General features: G+C 34.9%; 1 protein-coding gene across 1 annotated transcript in view; it reads right to left on the bottom strand.

Moving 5' to 3' along the window:
• Positions 1–82: 82 nt before the first annotated feature.
• The window catches only part of LOC117323514 (ubiquitin carboxyl-terminal hydrolase 34-like), a 42569-nt gene continuing 29789 nt past the window's right edge, over positions 83–12862 (bottom strand). The window contains exons 48-64 of the mRNA XM_033878778.1: positions 12667–12699; positions 12134–12268; positions 11805–11888; positions 10489–10595; positions 10124–10301; positions 9658–9815; positions 9298–9376; positions 8762–8888; positions 8435–8557; positions 7950–8054; positions 7543–7664; positions 7198–7321; positions 6529–6608; positions 5849–5983; positions 5130–5267; positions 3182–3389; positions 83–2999 (exon numbers count right to left, since the gene is read on the bottom strand). Of these exons, the coding sequence (XP_033734669.1) occupies positions 2344–2999; positions 3182–3389; positions 5130–5267; positions 5849–5983; positions 6529–6608; positions 7198–7321; positions 7543–7664; positions 7950–8054; positions 8435–8557; positions 8762–8888; positions 9298–9376; positions 9658–9815; positions 10124–10301; positions 10489–10595; positions 11805–11888; positions 12134–12268; positions 12667–12699 (2592 nt within the window). The 3' untranslated portion in view covers positions 83–2343. The remainder of the gene's footprint in view (positions 3000–3181; positions 3390–5129; positions 5268–5848; positions 5984–6528; positions 6609–7197; positions 7322–7542; positions 7665–7949; positions 8055–8434; positions 8558–8761; positions 8889–9297; positions 9377–9657; positions 9816–10123; positions 10302–10488; positions 10596–11804; positions 11889–12133; positions 12269–12666; positions 12700–12862) is intronic.

Genomic DNA, 12862 nt, shown 5'->3' with positions numbered 1-12862 from the left:
ATTCCTTAATACTGCTGCCAAGAACACCCTTCTTCCGAGTACTGGATTTAAACTAGCCTGGATATACAATGACAAAGATAAAGATTTCTCGTGACATTTTAATTATTTGTTCAAAAAAGATGTCATTATTTCTATATGAATCATCACCAGCACATTGAGTATGGAAGCAATTTCAGTGACAATTATAAATAAAACACGAAGAATCATACATATAGAGATTGTATTTTGGTCAAGGATCTTTGGTACTTCACCACACATACTTCACAGAACACCAACCAGACTTACTGAACAGATGTATTCAGAAGTCAGATTAGCGACACATACATCTACCAAGTAGTCACCGTACTAATGACATGCCATGACAAACAGTACCGGTCCGATACTTGACCTACCTTGAGACAAAGATACCCAAAAAGCGCACATGAACTGGTGAAAATAACCCTTGAAAGTTGTCTTTTCTAGATTTTTAAAACGGAGATGTTTACAATCTTTTCCATACAACCAAAATCTGTAAGGATTAAGGAAGAATCAGGAGGACTAGCAGGTCAGAATATTCATCGTTTCAATTTTTGTTTATCTTGTAATATCAAACCAGATGCTGTCTCATGGCAGGTCATTTTTATTCTTCTGAACACATGAAGATCGGTGTGAACAAACCTCTAAACAGATATGAACCACTTGGTGGTAGGATGTGAACACGGGATAGTTGATAATGGACGTCATACATTATTTAAACATTCACAAACGAGATCTGGAGAGTGCACATAATAAGAAAATATAACAATTAAATACCGATACAGTACATGAAGCAGTATCATATTGCAGTTCATTCTTACATATATTTCATTCATCACAGTTTTATAACATATTTTTTTTTTGTAATATCTTTCAGGAACACAATTATTTCACAAAATGCAGTATTGTAACAGTTTTTTGCAGCAGAAAAACTAACAACATAATATGTTTTATCCATTTCACTAGCCAATCTCAAACAAAAAGCTTTTGTATGGATTCAATATAAAGCATAGCACATAATACGTTTTATTTGTACTGGCGTAAAACTAGATATGGTAACAACCTCATCAAGTCAAGTCAGGATGAGAAAGAGCACTTAGTATTAAAAATGTAAAATCAGGGAAGATTTCAGAAGGATTTTTTCCGTTTTGGATGAAGATAAAAACTGCACTGGTCTCTATTTTAAAAACCTACTGGTATTCATCAATGTATTCTACAATTATTTCATTAAATTCTCAGAACCCCTTCAAACAGGAACTTGGGACTTTTCCAACTATAGAGAGAAAAAAGTTCATTCATGAGTTTGCTGGTTGTAAAATGCTACAATTACATAAAGGTCTACACCCAATATATTTTGAAGGTCAATGTTAGAGGGTTAAAGGCCCTACTTGATAAGAGGGGTCAAAGGTCATACATGGAGGGTGGTGGGTATATGAGCCCCCATTCCCTTGTTTTGATTATTTTTTACATTCACTCCCAATATTGTACACAAAAGGGACGTTTTTATTCATAATGAAGGAAAAATTGCTTTATTTAAATATAGAAGACATTTTAAGTAAATCTAAATTCAGGAGTTATAAAAACACCAACGCCTTTCCGCTTTTGATAAGTACATGTAGCTTGAAGAAACTATTTGGAATACATTAAATGAAAGCTGTCTGTTTGGTCCTGAAGTGAAATTCATGTGTGCAAAAATTCTCTCATTGTTATTGAAAATTACAGATATTAGTCACATAATAATGTTTATCACATTGTAATACTGATGGTTGGACTAATCTCAAGTCTGAATGAGGTTAAAACCGACAAACATGTACAGAGTGTATCTATAACAAATTCATGCCTGATTGTAACATCAGAGAAAAAGACAATATATGTAGGATAACCTCACAAATAGCTCGGTGACAAAACACTAACAGCTTGTGGCAAACTCACAACCTTGAATCACAAAGACAACTCTAGCTGATAAGCTTGGCAGTGTATGGAGTAATGCTTTACAATCAAGTAGTGACTTTTGAGGACAGCAATTTCTCACCAACTCAATTACCCACACTCACAGAACCAACCGATACATTAAACCACTCATTTGATCTCACTAACAACTCACGACACATTCACATCTCAAGTAATGGATGTTTACATCACATAATGCTAAGCTCAGAATATAGTCTACTGATTCAATAGGAACAGACAAAATAATGCTTCTCCATTAGGAGAAAAAAAGGCGTGGCATAGCATCTTCAAAATATAAATCATAGCCATATTTACTAAAATAAGTGTACTGTAATGCTATGAGAGAAACAAGAAAGACTTAAACAATTGGCCCTATATTCACTTCAATGCTTTCCCATAAGAGCAAATTATGTGCTCTATATGCTTGGCTACATAGTCTACGATAGTTGGACGCTCTCGCGATCGTGGCATCTCATCACTGGAACTTTGCCGTGACTCCCCACTTGAATGTTCTTGACTATCATTCCGACAGTGACCAGACGGACCTGGTTCTGGCTCATCACAATCTTTCATTGTCTCATCCTGGTCCTTAGACGGCACCTCATTAATTTCTTCAGTCTTTTCTTCCTTAACTTTGGTATCCTCTGTTTCCAGTTTACTTTCTATACTAGGCTTTTTGTCCGTGTCAGATTTGCTGTCAACATCAGACTTATTGTCCACCACTGGTTTGTCTTCCTCTGATGGGATCACAATCACTACATCAGAATCCTGGTCACTGTCCTCTTTACTCCCGCCGCCCTCACAGGGCTCTGACGTCTCCTTCTCTATGGAGTCCGGCTGACTAGAATCTGTTTTGGATTGGTTAGCACTCTCGGAGACGACGTTTTCAGTTTCCGATTTATTTTCTACCTTTTCCACACTATTATCCTCTTTAGAAGTAACTTCTTTGGATTCCTCGGATTCATCATTAGAATTCTTGACCACTTCTTCAGCTGATTCAGAAGATAACTTTGGCTTCTTGGCAGATGTTTCACCTGAAAAATTTAAGAGATTTTTTCATAACAGAAAAATGATGAAATATTTGATAGGAGGATATTCATGGTATTATTTGTAATTAGGTTCTCAACTTAATACTACACTGATCATCAAGCTCCATGTATCCTTAAAGTCAATGAATACATATCTTTATAATCGTGATTCTGTCTCGATTCCCTACCTGATGTTTCCTCCGTTGCTTCCTCCTCCCCGCTATCACCCTGTGAACCTGAACGTTTTCGGGCCGTCAGTCGCTGAGATGTGTCGGCGGTACGCTGGTGCTGATGCTGACGACACACCTGGAGGATGTACTGTAGACTGTCGACTAGGAGAGAGTTGAGCTGCTTTGGGGGCTGTACCGAGAATATCAGGAGCATCGTACGAAGATCCTGTCAACAAACAGCATTTTATAATCAACATCTATAAATATTTTAATGAATAGGCCTGAATAGTAATGGCAAACAACTTTTTCACAGATGTAGAGAGAGAGACAACTCCATACCATAATAATCTGATTAGTCGGAAGATAGGCCTATAATAATTTTGAAACCACTAGTGACAACAAATCAAACCGAAATGGAGGTGGCAGATGGTATTGGATACTTGTTCTGCCTCGTTTCAAATGTCATATAATATGAAATATTTAGTAAGACTCTCATGTTTAGGCTGTAGAATACAGTAATTCACCAGTATCCCTGGCAATGAAGGAAACTCAAGTGTTTTATTTTTCATTGCAATAGCCAGAATTGAATCCATAACCACATGGAAGCATTTGAACAGTTTTCTTTCAGAAAATACCAATTTTCCTTTGAACTTAATGACAACAACTAAGTTCTCAGTGAAATTTACCTTTGTAGTAGTAGCATGAGCAGTTTTTTTCTAACCTATAGTGCTTATTATGTCAGCAGTTTCTACATCACCACATCAGAATCCTTTATTGTTCATTGTAGTCAGTTGGAATGCAATATACATGAGGTGGGAGAAAGAATTTTCCTATGGTTATTTCTTCCCCTAAATACTTTGATTGTACATTTAAATACAGAGGAGCCCTCTTATTTGCATATCGGTTATTTGAATATCCCGCTTATTTGCATAAAATTCTCAGGTCCCGATTTTCTTCTTCTTTATCTTTGTATTTCAATCCCGTGTATTTGCATCGACTAAACCACCCACTCCCGCTTATATGCATATAAAAACTCCAAAAAATCGAAAATTTTAATTGATTTTAGGGTATTTTTGTGATTTTCCCGTAATAAAAGTTTTATGAAATGTGTTTTAACTTACATTATTGATTCGACACGATGGACAACGTTATCTTATCATTGGTTCACACTTCGTCATTACAGGTTACGTTCGATGCATCGCTATCGACATTGTTATTATTTAGACCATATCAGTAGCAATGTGCAGAAGAATTACTGAATAAAATATCTATATGCCTAATCTTTTGATGAGATTTGTTTATTTATTATAGCATCGACCCAAACCTGTGTTCTGTGCACTTGAACACTCGCTGAGGCAGGTTGCGATCGCCATGATTGTTTTCTAGGCGCGTTGCATTGTGGGGGCATATGTTTAATGAACGACAACTCTTTCTGTGTGTGCGCCATTTTCCAAAACAAACCCAAACGACAATACATATGTCACGGTCATTTAAGACAGTCTATTGCTTCAGCAGTTCATCATCTATGATCAAACAACTAATATACTCATAGCAGGAACACAACACATCTCGAGACGATAATGAATGTTAATTGAAACGATGACATTGTACATCGTAGTGCCAACCCACACGTGTATGACCGATATCGGACCCAGAGACTCGGAGTGACAAGTAGTAAACGATGAAGTGTATGCAAATATTTGTACATTTACAAAGAATAACAACCCATGTATTTCGTATTTACTCTTATATTTTAAATAATGTATTTTTTTTAAATATATTTTTAATGCAAAATACGTAAACAATCATATAGCGCCCATTTTGAGTACCTACCTGACGATCTACATGTGTATAAGAGGGGCCAAAACCCAACTCCGCCTATACGAATACTCCGGTTATTTGCATATTTTGTCATGGAAATAGTGCTATGCAAAGAAGCGGGTTGCTCTGTACCATATTCACTTACCCCATTAATTCTATAGCAAATATTCAGGAAGTCTCTCTCTGATCGGATGTTTTCCGCAGCGGCTTTTTCTGCCGTCACTGAAGCCACCAGACTATCTAAAAGTGACCTCCCTTGATCATTTAACACTTGTTGGAACACCTGAAACAAAGTAGTAAAATTTCTTTGTCACTTAATATATTTCATCCCAGTCATATATATATAGATATGAGATTAATGGATGCAGGCAATATGCTTCTATATCCATATCTGAAATATTGGTTTAAAATCTTCGGATATTGTCTTATAACCCACCAAATGGTTGTATTTTAGTTCAAGGTCCTTCCAGTGGTTATCAAGATTGATTTCAAAGGTTGAATATAGATATCTTTAACAGTAAGAGAGCAGGGGCACATGTAGATATATGCCGACCCCGACCCCTATTATCACTTTTAAACAAAGTTATCAAGTGAGACCTAGGACCCTCTAAACCTCGACTGTTGAATTTATCTATACATAGAAGTAGATGTTAGAATAATTATATAATATGTCTTCAAAAGGTGAAAAACTCTAACATGATCCCTAAGTATTGCAAACTGTACTAAGTTTGGTGAAGATATCATCGTAATTGAACCTCTGGAGCAATGATAATCACTGATGAAAAGAGATGAGACAAAGATATGTAAAGCAAATCAAAATACTGAACTTACTCAATAAGATTTAAGTGTGGAATATATACAAACCTTTGGGAAGAAATTGCACAAGAACTGGTAGATATTGTGATTGCTGAGTGAAAGTCTTTCATCAAGTAGCACCGAGTCAACATACTCAATAAATATGTTACTATTGCACAGGATACCGATACAATTTCTGTCCACCTGTAAATAAAATCACTTTGTAGTAAGCGTTGTTTAAAACCTCCTGCTATGGATATGGTTATTGTAACCTCCTGCTATGGATATGGTTATTGGAATCTCCTGCTATGGATATGGTTCAAGTATTAGCTGTGTTGTAACTTCAGATATTATTAAAAAAAAAAAAAAGTACATTTCTAATACTGTAAACGTTGTTATTTTTGCAGGGGATTAATTTTGCAATTCCCATATGTTAACTCTACCCGTGTGGATAATTTTCGTTATTGATCTACCCATTTGTAGCTCGCTCCATCAGAGGCCCGCAAGAGGCATTTTTTATCGTTTTAAATCATATAGTCCACGTGCAATACACAAGAAATTACGGTATAGATTTGATACTCAAACAGATCAAAGCTGTAATAAAAATCAATAATTTTCTCTCCCTTTTTAATTGCTTCTACAGAGTAGTTTCAAAATGTCTATGTTTGGTTGTTACTGTGATAGAATACTCAGATTCTAAAATCTGTTTCATAATGAACATTACAATCTGCAGAAAGAAAATGAAATACCTCTGAGTGGTAAATCTCGTACCACAGCTTGGCAAAGTATGGGGAGTGTAGAGGGACCCCTTCAATAGCAACCATTGCACCTAAAATTTATACAAAACAGTCATCATTTACAGAGCATACATGTACACAAGGTAACAACAAAATCAGACTCCATGATAGCATAAACTGAAAATATGAATTGAGAAAGGAATTAGATCGTTTATATAAGTTTATATGAAAGAGACCAGAGCTGCAAGCTTAATTTATAATCAACACAGAACTAGAGCCTAATGGCTTAAACATGTCAAGATAAATGTCTGATGTGTCTGGGTTGATTTTCTTCAGAGAAGTTATTGGATTTAATATTAACTTTATTGGAAACTTTCTTCACCAGGCTACCTTATGGAAAGTTTGATAGCTAAAGTTTCTTAACCAGGCTACCTGATGGAAATTTTAATAGCGAAAGCTTCATAACCAGGCTACCTGATGGAAATTTTGATAGCTAAAGTTTCATAACCAGGCTACCTGATGGAAATTTTGATAGCTAAACTTTCTTAACCAGGCTACCTGATGGAAAGTTTGATAGCTAAAGTTTCATAACCAGGTTACCTGATGGAAAGTTTGATAGCTAAAGTTTCATAACCAGGTTACCTGATGGAAAGTTTGATAGCTGAAGAACTCCCTACTTACTGAGACTGATGATTGCCTCATTGAGGCTCTGATGATTGACAGCAACACGACACAGAAGGTCAACAAGGGCATGATATGGTGAAAAGAAATCCAACAACGCGTTGTCGTAGATATCATCCACTCCCTACAATAGACATTTTGTTTCATTCATAATTCTCATACATCATCAATTTTATTATTACTGCCAACAACTTTGAATAAACATTTTGTGTGCATACTTAATAACAAATTTTAAACATTATTAAAGAAAATCTCTCGCACCAGTTTTTGTTTTTCTCCTCATTCTTTCTTCTCTTTATTTAATGAGTAAATCTGGAATAGAAAATCATTTTATTCCTGTTTTACCTTTGTGGCTTCTATCTGGCTGGAGTGTAACATCATGTTGAACTGGGGTCGTGGTGGTCGGATATTGGACTTTGGACCGATTGGTTTCTGTCCCCTCCGAGGGAAATAAGGACCCATTGTCACTGTGAATACAAAGTTTCAGTATAGTTTGGCTTACATTAAATCCATCAATAGTTGTTCCTTTTGGATAATGTTTTAAAACTAGCATATCTGATTATATTCTAATTACCCAATTGATTTTACCCACTAATTTGCCTTTCTTGTTGCTCATGTGGGAAACTTTAAGGGTATAGAAAACAGAGATAAACTTAATAAGGGATTATGGAATGGCCTATGAAACTTGTATGTGCTATTTTACATTGTATAGAAAGCTATAAAATGTTGTTAAGATTGTCTATACAACATACTTGGTAGGTTACTCTCCTGGAAGGCCACATGTGCCTGGGTAAGTATTGGGACCACAGTATGGACACACTCGCTCTGGAATGTCAGGATCATCTCTCTCAGTACCTCTGTAAATACAACGGCATCATCAGAATTAATTTGTTAGATGGTAAAATGCAAGAGTGAACCATATATAGGTGTAGCCATCCCACTGTTCATTACTTCTGTTCGCAAGAAACATTCAAATGGAACTACAAAGTGTTTTGACACATGATAAAATTAATTGCATTTTCATTAAAAATTTTACAATTAAGAGTAAAAGACCTCTCTTTAAAATTAAACTTTCAAATATCAAAACTATTTCATATATCTCTTAATATCGATAGCTTAAGTATTATGAAATTCAACAGATCAATTTAACAACTTTGGTCTTCATACACCTTAAAACAAATGTTTTAAGATGTGTATATCACTCGGAATGGAATCCTAAACCCCGAGCAGCTCTTACCTATGGAGATATGACGAATCTCTGGTGGAGTGTAAGAGTTGAGAAGTGTAAGTAGCTTTTTCACAAACTCCATTCTGTCTTTCCAACTCTGTAGCACTGTATTCACATCAGCAGCTGTAGAACCTGAAACATAGGATAAATGTTTCATTTACAATGCTTTTTATGTTTGTATATCTACTTCAATTCTACAAAGATATCCTTCCTGAGTGTGACACGTAAGGTAGATCTATCAAAACCAATAAATTGACTCAGGATTCAACAATACACTATAATATAACACTACTCGTATTATTTATCAATGAGAAGTTCCAAAACTGAAGCCGTTACCTTTCTTTTCGTGGAAGTGTCTGGCGACTTTGAGGACTGGTAAAAGTATGGAGAGGAGATCAACAATATCGCCAGTCACATGACAGGCAGTAGCTTCATGGTACATAACATGCAGTGTGTTAAATGCCTGTAAAATAAAATACACGTCACTAAAGAGTAGTCAGCGATTCAAATCTATCATTTTTTGTTGAATACCTACAAAAGCATATCACTAAAGGGTAAGTCAGCGATTGAAATCTATCATTTTTTGTCGAATACCTAATGAAACCAGCCTTAATTCAGTGCATCTAATAAACATCAATCAATTATTTTCAATTTGCATGTTAGAGATAATTTAAAAAAATAATCAAATATTATAATAATAAATCGAAATTTTTGAGTTTAACATTATGAAATTAAGACCTGATGGTCTGTTATAGTCATCTACAAAGTTTGTTATTGTTATATATTCTTTTAATAAGACACAAAAAAAGTTTAAATGTAAACTAATATCAATTTTCTTTATCTTTTTTTTTTTTTTTTTTTTTAATTTTTACCTCTGTGATCATCTGGAGACCCTGCTGGTATATCAGTAAGAGTCTGTCATCTGTTGTGTCTATCAGAACCTTCAACGCACTATAAACAAATCAAAACAATAAAATTACTCTCGGTTCACTTTGACTAGTTTGTTATCATTCTCTCAAGCACTCCCATGTGATAAAGAGGATACTTCTCAGTAACCAATAATTAGTAACAAAATCTTTGTCAAGATGAAATATCTAGTGTTTACGACAAACCCTCAACATAATAATCCTGTTTTCACTAGCCAACTCACTTACCACAAATATATCTCAACCAATTTAAAATGCCAAATCCTGCTGACAAATAACAACGGACTATTTCACAGTAATGCTCACCTGATGAGCGTCTGCCACATGGAGCGAGCATCCAGGAAGTTGAGGAACATCTGCATCATGTTGCGTTTGAAGAGATTGACGGAGCGGATTTCATCCTCAGAACTGTCTGGATACTTTGTGGCCATCATCTTCATGATCTTAAAAAGCTCCTCGACAGCCTGTCATAAAATAAAACACACTCCTTTTAAGTGATAAAACAAAACCCGGATAGGGAGCATATCCATGTAACCGTGTTGGTTTATAAAACATCCTAGTTTGATGATTTTATTTTTATGGATTAAACGGAAGTGCATTTCACAATGAAAACATGACAATTCAACAATTTTAAGTTTAGTAAAAATATAATTGGCAAAGAAAATGTTCTTGAGTTGGAACTTGGTGGAAATCAATGATATTTTCTGAAATTATAGATACAGATAAATTTTCAAGTCACAGAATTCTCCAACTTCTAAGCTCGAAGTCTTACCAGAGTGTACTGGGCAGGGTATGGTGATATGTTTTTAAAGGCCCACTGGATATTCTGGTGTTGGGCAAGTGTTCGGGTGAAGGAGCGTGACTGCTGACAGCACATCCTCAGCAAGCCGTAGTATGATGGTAACATGATTCTGTTGAACATGACAACCTCCTGGTCTTCATGATCCGCTCTGTAGACCAAACCAGAAATAAATCAACAACTCATTATTTTTTGTCCATAAATAAAAATATCCAAATGAAATGTCAAAGCAAGAGATATTGAGAGATTGAATTGTAATGTTCACATTCACAAACATATTTTAAATATTCAGATCATTATACAAACTAAATACGACGCTGGATAGAATGCCAACTTACAGGATGTAGTTGTAGGCTATCTGTTTACAGACATGGGGGTTGGTGACGATGAGTTTGATGTTCTCCGGACAGTCCTGGCAGACTTGATACCAGAAGTACAGTAGAGCCTGTAGAAAATCAAGTTTAAAACACATGGACACAAGATTATAAATTGTGGAGTTTTACCTGCTTTGTCCAATTTTTGACTCATGACTTTAATATATCCGGAATATAATGTAACAAAACAGAACATGTTCATGATCTAGACAGACACCTTATACCTATTCCCTGACCACAGGTACAGTCGAATCTGTCCAAACGACCATCTCTATTTAGCGACCCTCTGTTCTAAGCGACCATTTCAATTCCTCCCGAGCGTTTTCGCTATATATCTTAACTCTATTAAGCGACCCTCTCTTTACGCGACCAGCGACCACAATATTTTCGTTCCCGTGATGAAAATAACTCTCCAATAAGCGACCAGAAGTCTCCAAAATGCCTTACATAACCATTTTCGCCTTAATAACACCGAAGTATTTTCACTTTTCGTGCAAAAGGACGGGAGATGAGGCGAAGTGACCGTCTGGAATTCTGACGATTTTCAGACGTTTTATATACGATATATCAATTTGCATGCGAAATATAACAATGAAGGAATGCATAAACACTTAACTTACTGTTAAATCGTGATTTGTTATCTTTTTTGAGACATTAAAACAGATATTTGCCAGTGAAAAAGTCGCCGTTTTTAAAGTAGGAAATGCAGGAACGTAAATAATAATCGGAGCGGGAATCCGGACCAAGAGTTCAGGAATTAAAAATATATATATAAATAATTTGAAAGTATTCTAATTAACCAATGAAATATATTTCTCGTGTTAAATCGATGTACTTTGCTATGCTGAAAGAATTTCAAAAAATACATATAGTGATGAAAAATTAGCACAGTAATAATTATTAAAAAAAAAAAAAAAAAAAAATGTTTTGTTTTATTCAAAGTGGTGGTTCATTTTTCATATATGTTATAAATCATTATTGCCAATTTATAAAGCGAATAAAAAGATTATGAACATTTATTAAATTTAAGATACCATCTCTATTAAGAGATCACTCTCCATTAAGAGACCGTTTTTCAACTTCCTTTGAGTGGTCGCTTAATACAGATTCGACTGTACATGTATTATTGAACTTCTACATTCTTTGTTTTGACATTCTTCTCAAATGTTATGATGTTAACATAAGTCAGATATTTTCCTAATAAATGTTTGTGGAAATATGAAATGGAGATTTTTTTAAAGTTTGGAAATTTAGATTCCAGATTCAGTTGAATACAATACCTGTTTGTTGTGATGCATGGAAATCTGTGGCTCACATAGCCGGGGTTGAAATAGCTGCCATAAATCACCAAAGTAAGTGGAGAACTAAAATAACAAGGACCATCCATCAATATCACCCTTAACTTGGCTCTTATCTAAAAGGACTACCACATCATGTCAAGAAATGTTACATCTATACAGTTAGGCAAGCAATGGCTAAAATTTAATTCATTGAAACTTCAATTGTCTTTTCCTCTTTACTTCATTATCATCAACCTTCCAATTGAAATGGTTAAATTCACTATGAGATGATGAATTTTTTCTATGCATAATTGAAAATAGCTTGTTACCATGAGTTTCTCCTCCCTAGTTATGAGACAATAGGTCAGTACAGTAAAGTAGCTCAGCAACTTGGTTGTGCCGTGGCTCTGAGAGTCCGCATACACTTTGGCACGTTGTAAGAGATTTAACAAATGGTTATAGATCTGTAATAAATCAATAATGATATGTCATGTTAGGATGTAAATGAACATAACATAATCTCATATCCATCATAATGGGAACTAAAGTCTAAAACTAAGCTTGAAATATGTAAGGAACAAAAATAATTTCTTTTTCATTGTATCAAAGAATTGCATACTCGTATCAGGCTATTATTTATCAATACTAGTGATTATATAAACAGGACCATTTCTTAGCATTCTACAAAATGGTTTCACACAAGAGTTGGAAGTCAGTGTTGTAACCTATCAAATTTATATCATAAGTGATCAAGCCCACACTGCTTTAATATCTTTAACTGAATAGATGTGAAATAAAAAATCGTACATTAAAATGAACTTATTGTTTTCCATCTCATTATCTTTAAAGAAAACAAACGTACCTGATGTAACACTAGGATACCCTCTGTTGATATCTAAAACAAAGAAAGGAACAATGAATGAGATGCCTTTCAAAACTCATCAAATCATCAATTACACACAAAAATCTGAATTTGATTTTAATTGCGATTTTGTCACAGACAACTCAAAATTTAGAAATTATGATCACTCATAAACAATAACATAAAATCCATAAAA

The sequence above is a fragment of the Pecten maximus genome, chromosome 3, assembly GCF_902652985.1.
Source record: "Pecten maximus chromosome 3, xPecMax1.1, whole genome shotgun sequence".
Classification (NCBI taxonomy): Eukaryota; Metazoa; Mollusca; class Bivalvia; order Pectinida; family Pectinidae; genus Pecten; species Pecten maximus.
This window is presented reverse-complemented; position numbering and strand designations above follow the sequence as displayed.